This window comes from Triticum aestivum, chromosome 7B (genome assembly GCF_018294505.1).
Source record: "Triticum aestivum cultivar Chinese Spring chromosome 7B, IWGSC CS RefSeq v2.1, whole genome shotgun sequence".
NCBI lineage: Eukaryota > Viridiplantae > Streptophyta > Magnoliopsida > Poales > Poaceae > Triticum > Triticum aestivum.
The window spans coordinates 577,304,752-577,320,091 of record NC_057813.1 but is presented as its reverse complement, the minus strand read 5'-3'; the positions used below and the strand labels follow the sequence as shown (position 1 = coordinate 577,320,091).

The 15,340-nt window shown below is 43.1% G+C and overlaps 2 protein-coding genes across 5 annotated transcripts; one reads left to right on the top strand and one right to left on the bottom strand.

Moving 5' to 3' along the window:
* The first annotated feature begins 3,564 nt into the window (after positions 1–3,564).
* Positions 3,565–5,622, top strand: LOC123156187 (nuclear transport factor 2). Its single transcript, XM_044574351.1, has 5 exons — positions 3,565–3,707; positions 4,363–4,418; positions 4,500–4,640; positions 5,024–5,252; positions 5,336–5,622. Exons 2-5 carry the CDS (start codon positions 4,365–4,367, stop codon positions 5,389–5,391), a joined length of 480 nt encoding a protein of 159 aa, XP_044430286.1. The 5' UTR covers positions 3,565–3,707; positions 4,363–4,364; the 3' UTR covers positions 5,392–5,622.
* Positions 5,538–13,897, bottom strand: LOC123156185 (26S proteasome non-ATPase regulatory subunit 2 homolog A). Of its 4 annotated transcripts, none has more exons than XM_044574346.1 (25): positions 13,563–13,895; positions 13,335–13,435; positions 12,490–12,610; positions 12,350–12,409; positions 11,510–11,577; positions 11,083–11,116; positions 10,446–10,517; positions 10,225–10,263; positions 10,019–10,137; positions 9,813–9,936; positions 9,650–9,736; positions 9,302–9,397; positions 9,094–9,201; positions 8,934–9,023; positions 8,690–8,830; positions 8,500–8,604; positions 8,205–8,426; positions 7,752–7,901; positions 7,439–7,648; positions 6,856–6,915; positions 6,668–6,775; positions 6,478–6,563; positions 6,294–6,402; positions 6,029–6,207; positions 5,538–5,946 (listed from the first exon to the last, which is right to left on the bottom strand). In XM_044574346.1, exons 1-25 carry the CDS (start codon positions 13,770–13,772, stop codon positions 5,874–5,876), a joined length of 2,772 nt encoding a protein of 923 aa, XP_044430281.1. In that variant the 5' UTR covers positions 13,773–13,895; the 3' UTR covers positions 5,538–5,873. The 4 variants fall into 4 exon arrangements, with proteins under 4 accessions (XP_044430281.1, XP_044430280.1, XP_044430283.1 ...); XM_044574345.1 differs by having other exon boundaries at positions 9,302–9,460; positions 13,563–13,894; XM_044574347.1 differs by lacking the exons at positions 5,538–5,946; positions 6,029–6,207; positions 6,294–6,402 and adding an exon at positions 6,224–6,293 and having other exon boundaries at positions 9,302–9,460; positions 13,563–13,897.
* Between the last annotated feature and the right edge of the window lie 1,443 nt (positions 13,898–15,340).

Sequence of the window (15,340 nt, the reverse complement as noted above, 5' to 3'; positions counted from 1 at the left end):
GCTCGAACTGACGATGGGCTGCAATGGTGTCAAATCTTTAATGGGCCGTTAACGGGCCGAATTGGCACATCTCGTATGGGCCATGGGCTTAAATGGACCTGACACAAGTAGGCCTTATATGGGTCGGCCTGCTAATTTTTACTGGGTCGACCTTTTTCACCGGAATGTGCCACTGTTGGGCCGTGCCACGTGTCGACCTATCATAGGCGCCTCTTGTCCAATGAGTGGATGACATCTGTCCCAACAGTGAGGCAATACGTGTTTCCTCCGGCCAATGATGATTTTACACGTGGAAAATCCCCATTGGTCCGGGTTGTTAACGGGTTATCGGATCTAAAACCAGACCAGATAGCTTAACTGCGTTCCGTTATGGTGGATACCACGTGTCGGTCACCCTTGACGAAAGCACTTCTGTGACGCACGATTTATCGTCATGGAAGTGGACACTTATGTGATGATAATTTTGGTAATGTCATGGAACACTTCTACGACAACACAAGTATGACTATCTTGATTCAGTTATAAAATCGTCATGGATGTACATGCATGTCAAAAAACGTGACCTACTGTGACAAACACGTATCATCACGGAAGTGTATTTTTTTTGTAGTGTAAGTTTCCGGTTAATACAATTCTAGCATGAATAATAAACATTTATCATGAAATAAGGAAATAAATAATAACTTTATTATTGCCTCTAGGGCATATTTCCTTCATGCTAATCTATGAGGAGCGTCCGAGGCTGTTGTTGTTCTTGTTTCTGGATGCGTAACTAAAGCGCACTACGTGCAAATATATTTGTCGATAGCACAACACATTCATTCTTACCCCATAGACGATATGCAGGCCTCTTCCGTATGACAATACCACCTAGGAGGCCAGGACCATAGGTGGATAGTGCTTTTGTGCTTTGAGATTCTCCCACATCATTATTTTTGAATCGACCAACAACGAGTGGTCTGACAGTGGCTTCCTATCACACTACTGATAGGAAGTGTTTCCCTTTATGCTGAATGCTTCATCGTGATTGGGATGATAGGTTCGGTGCATTATCTTTATTGTATGCGAGAGCTGAACGAGGTAGCCCATAGTTTAGCTAAATTTGCTTATGATAATATTATTTCTTGTAATTGGGTTGATAATCTCTTGATTTTTTTTGTAAATGCCCTCACAAACCATGTACTCCCTTCATTTTATTTAGTCTGCGTGTTAGTTTTGCTCAAAGTCAAGCTTTACAAACTTTAACAAAAGTTTATAAACAAAAATATTGACATATATAATAACAAATCAATAGCATTAGATTTATTGACAAATGTACTTTCACATCATATACATTTATTATAGTAAATGTTTGCATTGTTTTCTATAAACTTGGTCAAACTTTATGAAGTTTGACTTTAGTCAAAACTAATATGTAGAGCAAATAAAAACGGAGGAAATACTAACCATTTTGCCGAGGCAATAAAGCGAACCATAATGACATTCCCTCGGAAGAAAAAAAACACCCATAAAAAAGACTGGTAGGTGGGGCCGCGGAGCTAGTATGTTGTACCGCCGTACAAACCCAAGCACGCGGCTTCTTTCGCCTTTTACTAAAAAAAACCTCCCTACAAACCCTCCCGTAGTTCCATCATAAACCCACCCACCCACCGCCCCCGCGCCCGCCTCATCGGTCCATCTAGTCCAACTGCTCCACCGCAGATCCGCGATTGCCAGCAGCAGCATCTCCGAATCGCCTCGCTAGGGTTTCCCCTCCAGCGGCGGCCGCCTCTACTGTACTCTGTTCGTAAGGTACAACTAGTTCCTCTCGCAGTGCCACTTGTGCTCGTCGTCCTCGATGTCTCCTCTTTTAGGCGAGTATCATAACACATAAGAGGTGCATAGAACTTGCAAGATAAGATCCAAAACACACTTATATTCATGAGAACATAAAGGGTTCAGATCTAAAATCATGGCACTCGGGGTCTAGTGACAAGCATTAAGTATAGCAAAGACATAGCAACATCAATCTCAGAACATAGTGGATACTAGGGATCAAACTCATAACAAACTGACTCAATTACATGACAAATCTCATCAAACTCCATCACCGTCCAACAAGCCTACGAAGGAATTACTCACTCTCAGTGGTGAGCATCATGAAGTTTTTGATGAAGAAGGATTGGTGATGATGATGGCAACGAATCCCCCTCTCCGGAGCCCCGAACGGATTCCAGATCAGCCCTCCCGATGAAGAACAGGAGGTGGTGGCGGCTCCGTATCATAAAACCAATCAAACTTCTTCTCTTGTTTTTTTTTCTTGGGGAAACAGAATTTATAGCGTTGGAATTAGGTCAGAGAGAGCCACGTGGGCCCCACAAGGCATCAGGGTGCACCATGTTTCCTTGTGGGCAACTGGTGCCCCCCCTCCGGTGGATCTTTGTTTCAGTATTTTTTATATATTTTATAAAAAATCTTCAAAAAGTTTCGTCCGATTTCGAGAACTTTTATTTCTGCACAAAAAATAACATCATAGTAGTTCTGCTGAAAACAGCGTCAGTCCAGATTAGTTTCATTCAAATCATGCAAATTAGAGTTCAAAACAAGAGCAAAAACTGTTTTGAAAGTATATTGTGTTGACAATTGTTGTGTGCAGACTTACATTTTAGTGGCATGTGCATTGCATAATATGAATACTAAACATTGAGCAAAATGCACATAGATGCAATATAGAATGCGGCCGAGTATCCAATAATGCAAAATACAACCCAAAACAAAAAGAAAGTCGTGTAGGAATGAGGAAAACTCCTATCTCAAAATAAAATGAAAAACAAATGCGCTAACTGCACCATGAATAGCATTGAGATGTATCGTACCACCATAATCGCTGACCTAGCGACCTCTAGTAGTCATGCGTAACTAAAGTGTACCACGTACAAATATATTTGTCGATAGCACAACGAATTCATTGTTACCCCATAGACGGCAGGCATGCCTCTTCTGGATGACAATGCCACCTAGGAGGCCAGGACCATAAGTGGATAGGGTGTTTGTGCTTTGAGATTCTCCCACATCATTATTTTTGAATCGATCGAGAACGAGTGGTCTAACGTTGGCTTCCTATCAGACTACTGATAGGAAGTGTTTTCCGTTATGTTGAATGCTTCATCGTGGCTGGGATGATAGGTTCGGTGCATTATCTTCATTGTATGCGGGGTAGCCCATAGTTTAGCTAAATTCGCTTATGATAATAATATTTTTTGTAATTGGGTTGATGGACCTCTTGATTTTTCTTTTCTAAATATGCCTGATAGACGATGTAACCATTTTGCCAAGTCAGTAAAGTGAACCATGATGGCATTTCCTCAGGAAAAAAAACCCTAAAAAAAGGACCGGTAGGTGGGACCGCGGAGCTAACATGCTGAACGAAAGCGAACCATGATGGCAATTTCCTCAAAAAAACACGCTAAAAAAAGACTGGTAGGTCTTTAAAAAAAAGACCGGTAGGTGGGACCGCGGAGCTAATATGCTGAACCGCCCTGCAAACCCGCAGTTCCATCGTAAACCCCCACACCCACCCACCCCACCGCCCCCGCGCCCGCCTCATCGGTCCATCTAGTCCAACTGCGCCACCGCAGATCCGCGATTGCCAGCAGCACCATCTCCGAATCGCCTCCCTAGGGTTTCCCCTCCAGCGGCGGCCGGCTCGACCGTACTCCGTTCGTCAGGTACAACGAGTTCCTCTCCCAGTGCCACTTGTACTCCTCGTCCTCGATGTCTCCTCTTTTAGGCGAGCGTCGTTATTTGCTCGACGCGCTTTCGTCCTTCCTTCGTCGTGCCGTCGCGGCTCGCGAACTTTGTAGGCTTCGTGGGTCCATGTGGGCGTTTGGTGCGCGGGGTAACGCTGTAACATTGGGCACACTCTGACTGAAGTTTGTGCCGTCTGTAAATTCGTGCTGCATTACTCTGGGTGGCAGTTTGTTGAACAGAGTGGTTATCACGTAGTACTAGTGTAGTACAGTGCGAGCTCTGATCATTATCTGGATGGATGGATTCTCGTCAGTTGCTGCTGAGCTGATGTTGGTCGTTGGGCTGGTACTTTGGAGTATCAGGACAGTCATGTGCTGCAAATCTTGCACGATTTAGCCCGCTGCCCGTACCCTCGTGTAGTTTGTGAATTTTGGTGGGAGTGTTTCAGTCGGCACCCGGCACTGAGCTGCAGACCTTCTTTTCTTTTTCTTGCTTTGGCCCTGTGGGACACAAGTATTAATGTTTTGGTTCTGAATTTCAAACATTTTTCTTTCTGGCAACAATTTTTCATTCTACATTCTCACAATATTCATTCACCTCAAAAGATACTAATCAGAGATATTCCTTATGCAGCAATGGCTAAGCAAGCTGGGAATTCTGTGGGTGGTGTTCTTCCCCATCCCCATGTGGTAGTGATTTTCTCCATATTAGTTATTATTACTCTGCAAATAAAAGAGTACTGTTGATCAGGATTTTGGCTTTGCTTACAGATTGGAAATGCATTTGCCCAACACTACTACAAAATTCTGAATGAGTCACCAGAGGATGTCCATAAGTTCTATCATGATGACAGTATTCTTGGTCGGAAGCCAAATTCTGATGGTAAATTGACATCTATAACCACAATGCGTGTAAGTTCTCTGCAGCGCAGCAGCGGTATTGTATGATCTTTCCATTTCGGTTGTAAATTGAGCATTTAGTAGTAGTGGGATTATGCTAAGAATCCAATGTATAGACCATACGTGTTGAAATGTGATCCATGGACAATTGGACATCGTTAGCTAAAGGATGTCCATGCCAATATGGTTTCTATGTGATCTTATGATGCAGCATCCATGCAAGCACAACCTTGTGATATAACATCATTTGTAGCAAGAGATTATGTGCCATGTTGAACGCAGTAGAATTCTTCCCAACACTCATCTCTCTTATTTGTCTAATACGTGCTTGCTCAGTTAAGGGCTATAGTCACTTGATTGGTTCTAATCGATTTGTTTTTTGTGTGCTTAACCAGGATATCAAAAAACACTTTGTATCTACATACCTCAAGGGATGTTCGATGCAGATAGACAATGTAGATTCTCAGCCATCCCACGAGGGCGGTGTGCTCGTTTTAGTTAGTGGGTCTTTTACTGTCCCTGATGCCATGAATCGTAGATTTACTCAGTCGTTCTTCCTTGCTCCACAAAAAGGAGGCTATTTTGTTCTGAATGATGTGCTTAGATACATTCCAGTTGAGCCAGGTAACTAACATTTATCTTCAGTTTTTTTTCACCCTCAGAGTTGCTCCTTACATAGCTTTACTGACATTTCAATACTTGGCCAGAAACACCACCTGTCAAGGTTCCAGAGCCTCCGTTGATAGATTATTTCTGGGTATGATGATATCGCCGGTGAAGTCATATGAATCAATCTACAGTGAATGACAGATAGTCACGTCTCGGCGGTGCACTACTAGCTTTTCTTACAGAATGCAAGTTTATCCATCTATAGATTAGGTTTGCTTAATTGCTTTTGCAACAAATGGGTGCGAAAAGTTGATCATTTGCGGATGTCTTAGCATTGTACATACATTATGAGTGACTTGTTTGCAGCTTTCAGTCACACCCACTATTCCTGTTCCCGCTCCCGACAAAGTTGCTTCTCCTCTTTCTGATGAAACACTGACCCAATTCTCTCTCTGTACATACACTGTCACCTAACGCTATTCTACTCTTTGTATTGACCCTGTAAGACCTGTAATCTGTTACAAGGAATATTTGCAGCCTCTTTCACAGTAGTCATTGTCCCTTTTTGTGTGACAGTTAGATGTTGACCAAGCCTGTTCATGCTCCATCCGCTTACACTTGCATCGCACCGATCTCTCAATCTTCATGATGCTCTGGGTTCTTCCTCAGGATCACAAAGCCCTCAAGAATTGGTGTCAGCGGAATATATCTACACACAGGAACAGCAGTGAGCTCGAGGAAGAATCAAGTTACTGAACATAAAATTCATGTCCAAAATGTTCTGTAATTACTCTTCAGTTGCTAGCTCAGCTCGTTCCCCTGCAGCGAGCAGTACAGGCGTGTTGTGCGTGTGGAAGCCAGTGATGGTCCTGGGACTTCCTGCCTGACCGACCACGTCAACTGCTTGGCCGACACAAACAGGCACATGGAGGGGCTTGAGATCCTCATCCACGGTCAGTAACATCCTAGGCTGTTCCCAGCAGAGAAACACAGATTTCAAATCATGTGTGATTCTTCTTTAACCCTACCACTGAGTCCTTAGTTGGAGATACATACCTGCATAGCAAGGGAAAGGATGTACAGCATGTAGGGATACTCTCCGAGGATGGTGGATTGCATGTTAAGGCATGCGTGCATAACGGTTACTAGCCCAGCTAGTGCTACGCTGAAAAGTGACAACACAAAATCTTTTTAAATTGTAGTAAAACCAAAGGGAAATCCTACGGGACATATTACTCACGGGGATAGAAGTAGCCGGTCAGAGTGGTATGGGGCAAGTGTCAGCAAGCCCTTCCCAAGGTGAACAAGACCCTGGGCAATCCTCACCTGAAATCAAATGAAATCAACAAATCTGAAACCTAAATAACCAAAGGAAATCGTCCTAACGTTTAAAACAAGGATAGTGTTTTTTGCTGTAGGTTTGTACTTACACAAAACAGGTAAACGCCATGTTCCTGACTTGAGAGGTTACGAAGCAACGCGGCTATGCGTGCATTGTTTGTACCAGCACCTATCAAACCAAGTGAGATGGTTGCAGCCTGCATGTAGTGATTTGATCAAATATGTAGTCTGAGCAATAAGAAGAATCAATATGTTATATTGTGACGAAGTTACTAACCATCATTACTTGACCGTCCGGATCATTGCTCAGTCTACTCAGTGTGTCCACAACGTCTACCTACATGATATGCAGACAGTATGAAACTAGACATCTGGAAGATACAATCTATTTACATTAATTATGATAGGCAGACAGTATGAAACTAGAGATCTGGAAGATGCAACCTATGTACATTATTACCATATAACTGCGGGCACGCAGTGAGCTAGAATCAAATAAGAAGCAGCAAAGCATGTTGTTGCCAATAAGCCAAGTAAGACCAAATAAGTGTCTAACAAAGCATGTTCTTCAAGCACATTCAGACTGAAACGGATGGTTTTGCAACAGATGAAAAACTAACAGTCATGCATGTTCTTAGCCTATTGTGCTTCCACTGCTATTAATATATTACAAATATGTGTGCAACAGTACAGAGATGCAAATGCTCCATCTTGTGGGACTGATCCATCCGCCAACCCAAGAAATGTTTCCATTTAATTTCATGGTGCATTTGGAAGGGCTATTAATATGGCAAAAGTTTGATTTGTTCCCATTTAATGTTACAGAAAACAAGCGAAACTTATATAAAATATAGGAGTACCTTTGGATTGGATATGTAGAGCATGCCAAGAGCAAGAGGAACCGCTCTTCTAATATTATAATCACCATACTTAAAAAGTTGCTCAAGGGACCGTACAGCCATTTCAATTCCTAATTCTTCAGCCATGGCAATAAGAGCAATTCCCAGTACTGCTGGCCCTTGGTGACTTCCACCTTCCTTTTTTGAGCAGATACTAAGGAGCTCCTGAACCTGAAAAATCAAATGGCATAGTTCATTAAGAACAGCTATGCATTGAACTTTTGGGTATCATACAATCTCTCTGCAATTCATGTATCTTTTGAAGGTAAGTTACCTTAAGCACATTCCCTGTCCCAGCATATGCCAAAGACATAAGAGTTATATTCCAATAGTCCTTCATTATTTTATCAAATGTTTTAGAAACCTCCTTCATTATTTCATCAAATGTTTCAGAAACCTTAACAACGTTAGCCTTCGGCCCCTCCTGATACAGTGTTGTTAAGATCAACAAATTGAATAGGAAAAATTCATAAGCCTGTGCACATGCAGCCACATTCAAAATAAAAGGTATTTAAATATAAATCACATCAGCAGATGAACCTATTTTATAACAATGGAGAGAAACCAGCCAAAGCATGGGTTTAAGATATATCATCAAAGGGTGTCCACAAGTATTAAGGGCAGGCACCGAAACATAGAATACATGTTTTAAAATTATTCCATGCTCCGAAACAAGAAAAAAAATGTACAGGAAGCTGTGAATCTTACTGAGGAACAACAAAATTACCTGTTTTCCAAGATATAGAAGGCCAATGGAAAGTGGAAGCAGACGAATAATGGGATCTGCAAGCTCTGCTTTAATAAGATTTTTCAAAACAGATATGATTGACTGTGCAATCTCTTCGTTGCAGGAACCAACAAACACCAATCCCAAGGAGATGGCAGAGAACACTAAGTCCCCCAAAGGTGCTTGGGAGTCACTCAAGGTAATTAAGAACAACGATTTAAGCTGAAAATTCGGAAACTATATCAATGCAAGATAATAAGGGTATTTCAGGTATAGGGGAGTGTATTGATTTAACCTTGTCTTTCCGGGACCCAGCATAAGCAATACCAAGGCCCAAGATTGCACCGATACGTGTAATTGATGCTGCACTCGTGCTATACCCAGAAATAAGAGCAAGTGCCTGCATAACATAAGAGATTATTACAGCAGAAGACTTGTATTAGAAGAGCAAGAGGATGGATGGAGTAGGGTAGGGTGGCACATACAGGATCATAGTCATTCTTCACACCACAAGAGACAATTCCTATGCCTAACAAAGCCCCTGCAACGACATGAGTATCATCGCTCTGCAGGTACTTGTCAAGTATGGCAAATCCTGAATCATGATCCCATAGATGTATCATTCCCTGAAAATGATGTGTTAGTATTTAGTACTGTTATCTTATCAAATACTCGCATCGTCTAGTAATCTAAAAGGTGCATTTAATAGAAATAGAATTATATCAGTACCAGACTAGCTACTGCACTGGCTTTCCCAAGTTCGTTCTTCTTGAATAGTAAATTTTCAGAAGAATCTGAAATTGCAGTCATGAGTTTGTCCTGCAACAAGAATATGATCTTAATATCATTACTTTCCCTGAAGATGGCGAGGAAGTTCATAAGAGCTAACCTGGCAATAACCAGCATTCACAAATGCATTGACAAAAGTTGCGGCCAAATTTTGTCTTGCAGAATCAAGGCTGGAGCTTTTGGCACCTTGACCGCCAATCAGATGAACCTAACAAATGAGCATGTCTTTTGAATTTTAACTGGGGTGCCTAAACAAACTAACAAACTGCTTAAAAACTGAATCGGCAAATAACCTAACAAAAAATTACCTTATATATGTCCTCTGGAGATTTTGGCTCCATGACACCAATATCCCGCGCAAGCATATGGTACCCCTCACTCAGTTTGGTGTTATTAACTACTTCCTGCAAAGCATTCTTCTCATTTTCATCTGCAACCATCTCATCATCAACCTCCATGCTTAAACCCTTCAATAAGAAGAGCTCATTGATAAAGGAAATAAAGTTCAAAGAGTCTGCTAAAAGATTTAAACAATCTGTAGTATGGAATCTATAGGTACAAACTATCCCAATGATCAGAATTGTAGATCAGCAGACGATGGCAAAAATAGGTAATTTTGCTTCTGTTGCATGTCTGTGAGCATGGATGAGACTCACATAGCGTGCTATCATAAATGCGAGTTGCTGCTTCAGGGAGAAATCTTCAGTTTCTGCAAATACAATCTTCACACTCTGATCACAACACTAGAAGACATTGAAATCAATGTTAGTGCCATTGAATTTCGGACCTCAAAATCACAGGCATAGTTCATTCACTTACCTTGTCGTCGTTGACCAAAAGCACAATCCGCAAAGCACTTGCAAGATCCCTAAACTTCCCATACATGCCAAAGGCAATGTAAAGTGTGGCCTCATAGGCCTCACGGTCAGGAGTCAAAAGGTATCTGCCAGTTTCCACCGCAACATAACAAGTGGTCACAAGTTTAATCTCGATAAATTAGAGAATGCATAAATTCACGCACGTACTTAGAAGAAGTAGTCAAATACAAGCATGCCCTTTTGTAGTTGGTAAAGTCAACAAGACAAAATAGCCTTGCAAGGTACTCTTCATATTTTTCGTCGAAAAGCATCTCAAGGTATCCAACCTATGTACAAAGAAATACCATGCTTCAGTTGCATCTCAATAAGCATAAAGCTGATCCATTAATCCAAACAGAAATGTTTCACCAAACCTCCATCAAAAGATCCAGAGCTTCAGTTTCAGCATTATGCTACAATAACAAAACCCATCAAAATCTCAATCCATCAAAGAATTAATCACCATTAGGTTTATTTTAAACAATTACTATCGGTTATCAATTACGATTAGCATATTTCACATAAGTTAATATTTTTATATGATGAAGTAACAAAATGAAACAAATGCAACACACAAAATCTAATCGGAATCAACCTTCATGTGAAATTTGACAATTTCCAGCACTAGTTCTATCTTGGATTCAATTGGCGTTGATGAGCCATTGTCCTGCAAAACAAGAAAAGTTTGATATTTAAGCCCAACTGCCTGGAACAACTAATACACTATAGCATAGATAACAAAAGAAAGAGTTGATGGAACTTCTTTTCTAACAAAATAAAATGCATTAAGAGATAGCAAACCAGCAATCACAACTTCAAGAGTCTTGTCAGCTGGACAGCCACAGAAATTATGGTACATCAATCAGTAAGGTATATACATACTGACGATAAAGTCAAAAGGTTCGAGGAAAAACAACCAAAACACTTTCGATTCTAATATACAACATCTAGACAGAAATTGGATGTCATGCTACCATGAAGAACAATTAAAACACTATTGGTATAATCAACAACATCTAGACAGAAATTGGATGTCATACTACTGTGAAGAGAGACAGGGGCGGGCCACTATTCAGTTTTTTGCCGAAAACTATGTATATCTAGCACGTAACTAACACGAGAAATGGCATGCCATCCAGACAGAAAGTGGATATCATACTACAGAACAGGGTACTATGGAGAACATATAAAAAATCATGCAATACAAACGATGAAGTGGATTAGGATCTAACCTTCCACTCTTTTCCAATTTCAAAAGCCAAGTTTCTGTCGAAAAAGACATTGACATAATTAGAGCCCACTATATGAAACAGCTTGAGCCTCCGCAATAAAAAAATTTAGGAGCAAAACTATAGCCCATTAATTTCCAAACAATATAGCTTAGATTTGACATGGCAGAATGACTAGGATGGTGGTAAGTCAATAACACTCAAACTGGAACAACAACAAATTACGTAAGAGTGATTCTTTAGATTTAGTATTGCATTTGAGGGCATATAAAAAATAAATTCACATCACGTTGTATTTGTAGCTACAAGGATGGAAAATAGTGTATACGAAGACAAAATAGTAAATAATGCTAATAGGGAGCTATTTACAAGTAACATGAAGAAAAGGTAAGGTTAGAATTACAGCCAGGGGGATGAATAATGTCATCACCTCACGTATACATGACCCCATGAACATATATCAACTAAAGAGCCCATCATACAGTACTTGAGGCTTTCCTAAAACAAGAAAAGGAAGCAAAATTTAGCAAGACAACCCTATACAGTAATGGTCAACTAAATCTAGATGCTCATTTCAGTATTCAGCTTTCCAAAAAAGCTTATGAAGTAGTATAATGGAAGTTAGGTGGTTTACGATGAGGGAAAACCTGTATTAAAGTAAATGTAACTGCATGTAGGTTCTGGTGTTAAAATATCCGAGCAAAGAAAAGGACTAGGTGCCTGTTAGCTATCTGGTTTGTGTCAAAGCATAACACTGTTAAAGTTGCAGTCAGCAGTGATAGATGTGGTTCTCTCGCCAGCGACATTACGCACAGGATGATCAATCCAGAAGTTAAATAAATCAATTGATGGCCCATGTGTTGATGTCGATAATGGTCGAATGGGGTAATATAGGATGACATATGATCAAGCCATAGGTAAGTTACTATGAAGATTAATCCTTGCCCTTGGTCCCAGCAGCACACATGACTAAATATTTTAGTGGGTTCAGGTTAGTTACAGCATAACAGAGGGATGAGGCCGTTAATCTAGATTTTTGTTTGGGGCCTTCACATATTTGCTCTTTGCTTATGCCACCTAGCCTGGTTTTAAGATCCGTATTTATGAGTGCTAAAGCAAACTCTAACCACTATGAACTAGAAATAAATAAAAACTATTTGTAGAGTATATCTTGCTCGGAATTTCACGTGATGGTCATTTATAAAAAAGAAAGATACTAACAGAAGGAGATGCACAAATGTTTAAACAGTGCTTTGGTATTTCTGCATACCCTTTCTCCTTCAGCAGACGCTGTCAAGGCCAATACTGACAGAATGTCAGCCATATGTTTCTGCACAATAAGAACAGAAAATCATAAGCACCATAGTACTTAAGCTTGGCTCAACTGAGACATTAACAATCCCTTGATACCTTCTGTGCAGGATCCCGCATTCTCTGAAAACAATCCTTGAGAGTTCCGTAGTGTGCACGGAGGAATTTGAGTGGTTTCGGGACAGACGTCATTGAGCTTGTCGCCGCACGAATCTCTTTCCTGTTATGCATTAACCACAGTTAACTATGTACCGAGAAGAAAAATGGCATATTAGCTGTTTGAGGAATGCAGTGCTGCAGTCAATAGCAGCAGTAGGATGCAACATTCGAAATGAACAAATCAAATCAAATATACCATCATAACCTGATAGGGAAATTCAACAGCGAAAGCATGACACAATAGGAATTTTGATTTCGTAGTATCCTGTCCCAACTTAAGAGCAGAGGGAGCCCAAAATTGGCACCCTTGCAAAATAAGCAAACCAGCACAACCAAAACCTGAACAGAATTCCTGTCCCTCCAATTTTTCATGACAGTGAATTTCGCAGAGCGCAACATTCCTATAAACTCGCCTGCAGATTGCAGTACATACCGGTAGGTAAATCGAGAAATCAACCCAGAGATTAGGGTGCAGGAGACAACAAACTAAGCAGCGGCGCAACAAACATTTGCATGCGAATCGAGAAAACGGATCACGCGGAATCTGGTGTTCGCGCCTAAAATATGGCCATCCAAAATTGACAGCGACGCGCCTGAATCGGAACCGGAACTAAGCAGGAGACTAGAAACTGAGCAGCGGCGCAGCAAACACTTCCATCCGAAACGAATTTGGTTTTCGCGCCCGAATCACACGGAATCTGGTATTCGCGCCTAAACTGGCCATCCAAATTTGGCAGCGATGCGGCCGAATCCCGGGGAAGTTCAGAAGCGGCAGCAGGCATTACCTCAGGGTGTCGATGGCGCCTATCCGGAGGCGGGGGTCGCGGCTCTGCGCCCGCTCCACGCAATCCTCGAGACGCGCCTTGAGCTCGAGGTCCTCCTCCGACTGCGACAGGCACGAGACGCGAGTCACGCGACCGCACCCGTAAGAGAGAGGACGAGCGGCGCCCCCGCCCCGCGGGGAGGAGGCGGAGGAAGAGAAGGAGAGAAGCGGCGGGGTCGTCGCTGCTCACCAGATCGTCCCCCTTCATCTTCCCCTTGCCCTTGGCCGGCTGCGGCGGGGTGGGGGAGGCGGGGAAGGGGCGGAGGCAGGCGCTCCGCCACCACCGCTGGCGTCGTCGCGCGGCGAGGTAGGGTTTACGAGGGAGTTCGGCGAGTCGGCGGGCAATCAGAAATTCAGGGAATAATTGATGATAACCCCCAGTTCGTGTGCCTTTGATCATAAGCCCCCCTTTGTGTCACTGACATGTGGGGTCGAGGAGAGGGAGGGGAGGAGGATTTGGGCTGGCTGGTGTGGTGATCTTTCTGGTCAGGGGCGGTCAACCGAAGTAAACGCGAAGTGTTTATATAGCGCGCCAGCCGGCGAACATGCGAACGGCGCGTGTTTTCACTTCACACGAGCGAACCGCCTCTTTGCTCGGTTGTCATCTACTGCATCCGGCGCCTCGAACCCCCTCATACATTCGGGTGGACCGTTTGATCACTGTTTGCTCATGTTTTTTCGATTCAGGCGAATGCCTCAAACGGGTATCAAACACTCGGACTGACCGGCACCTCCCATATTCAGCCCAAATATGGGGCGGACATGGAGGCGCGCGGGCGCGCCTGGGCACGCTTTGCCACGTCGGACTGACAAAGAGGTCCCAGCCGGAGACCCGACGGTCTGAAGCTCGTCTCCTTCGGCGGGTCGCGTAGCGTCTTACCGGCTATTTAAATCGATCGGCGGCATCGAAACCCTATCATTCATTCACATTTTCCTCCTCCTGTCCGCCGCCGCCGCCACTTTTCACTCCACCCGTCCGCCTAGTAGCTATGTCCCCACACCGTCGGGTAAGGAGCGAGCAATTTCTGACGCCGGAGTGCCGACCCGAGCTCCTTGAGCAGATCCAGGCTAGGTGCGAAGCACAGATCGCCGCGGGCTACCTCCGGATGTAGTGGATCCGGAGGAGGAGGACTTTGTGGAGGGGGGGGGGATGAGCCAGAGGAGGATGTGGGGGACGCTGGCGACGGGGATCTGCAGGCAGAGCAGCAGACCATCCTCGATTCCCTCTGGTCGGAGTCGGCTGCGGAGGCAAGACGCGGTCGCCAACAGGAGATGGAAGCGCAAGAGGCCGCAGAGAAGGCGGAGATGTTCGCCTACATGGATGAGGTCTAGCAGGAGGAGGATGAGCTGGAGCCCTCCTACCCGCTCGTCCAACCGGTGCCCGGCACCGGCGTCGTGGACATCTCCGACGACGAAAAGTAGTTAGGGTAGTATGTAGATGTAGTGTGAAGGATTTCTTTTGCATGTTTTGTATGGATCTAAGGGATGAAATATGGAAGAGATGGATGCAAATTGGCTAATTTGAGGCGTGACTGATCACTGTCCGTGACACGTCCGTGTGCATTTGAGGGGCCGGATTTGCAAAATCCAGTTGTAGATGCTCTTAAGGGGTAAACTAGGAAAAAAACTAATAATACCGCATTTGATGAGATCCGGTTTGTAAGCACAATAAATGTTCCGAGGATTCTTATTTTGCTGGATTTTGAGGATGCCCTCAAAGGTGATGATTGCGATGTCCGTCATCATCCCCTCCGGAACCTTTCTAGAATAAGGGCACTTTGAGTTTCCAAGATAGGTTCATACCAAAACGACCGCAAATCAGTCTGAACTCTCTCAAACTTTGTGTGTTCTTTTCCTTAGGAATAAGCACTATGATTGTGTCGTTTATACCATCTGGCATGAATCCATCCTCCAAATATTTTAATACCGCTGTGACCACCTTCTTTTTATCAAAAAAGGGTTTCCCCG

Coding starts and splice junctions, on each gene's coding strand:
- LOC123156187 (XM_044574351.1), top strand. CDS start 4,365: ATGGCTAAGCAAGCTGGGAATTCTGTGGGTGGTGTTCTTCCCCATCCC. Junction 4,419..4,499: donor TTCTTCCCCATCCCCATGTG/GTAGTGATTTTC, acceptor CTTTGCTTACAG/ATTGGAAATGCATTTGCCCA. Junction 5,253..5,335: donor ATACATTCCAGTTGAGCCAG/GTAACTAACATT, acceptor ATACTTGGCCAG/AAACACCACCTGTCAAGGTT.
- LOC123156185 (XM_044574345.1), bottom strand. CDS start 13,772: ATGATCAAAGGCACACGAACTGGGGGTTATCATCAATTATTCCCTGAA. Junction 12,410..12,489: donor TGCGGGATCCTGCACAGAAG/GTATCAAGGGAT, acceptor CTTATTGTGCAG/AAACATATGGCTGACATTCT. Junction 6,403..6,477: donor GACCGGCTACTTCTATCCCC/GTGAGTAATATG, acceptor GTCACTTTTCAG/CGTAGCACTAGCTGGGCTAG.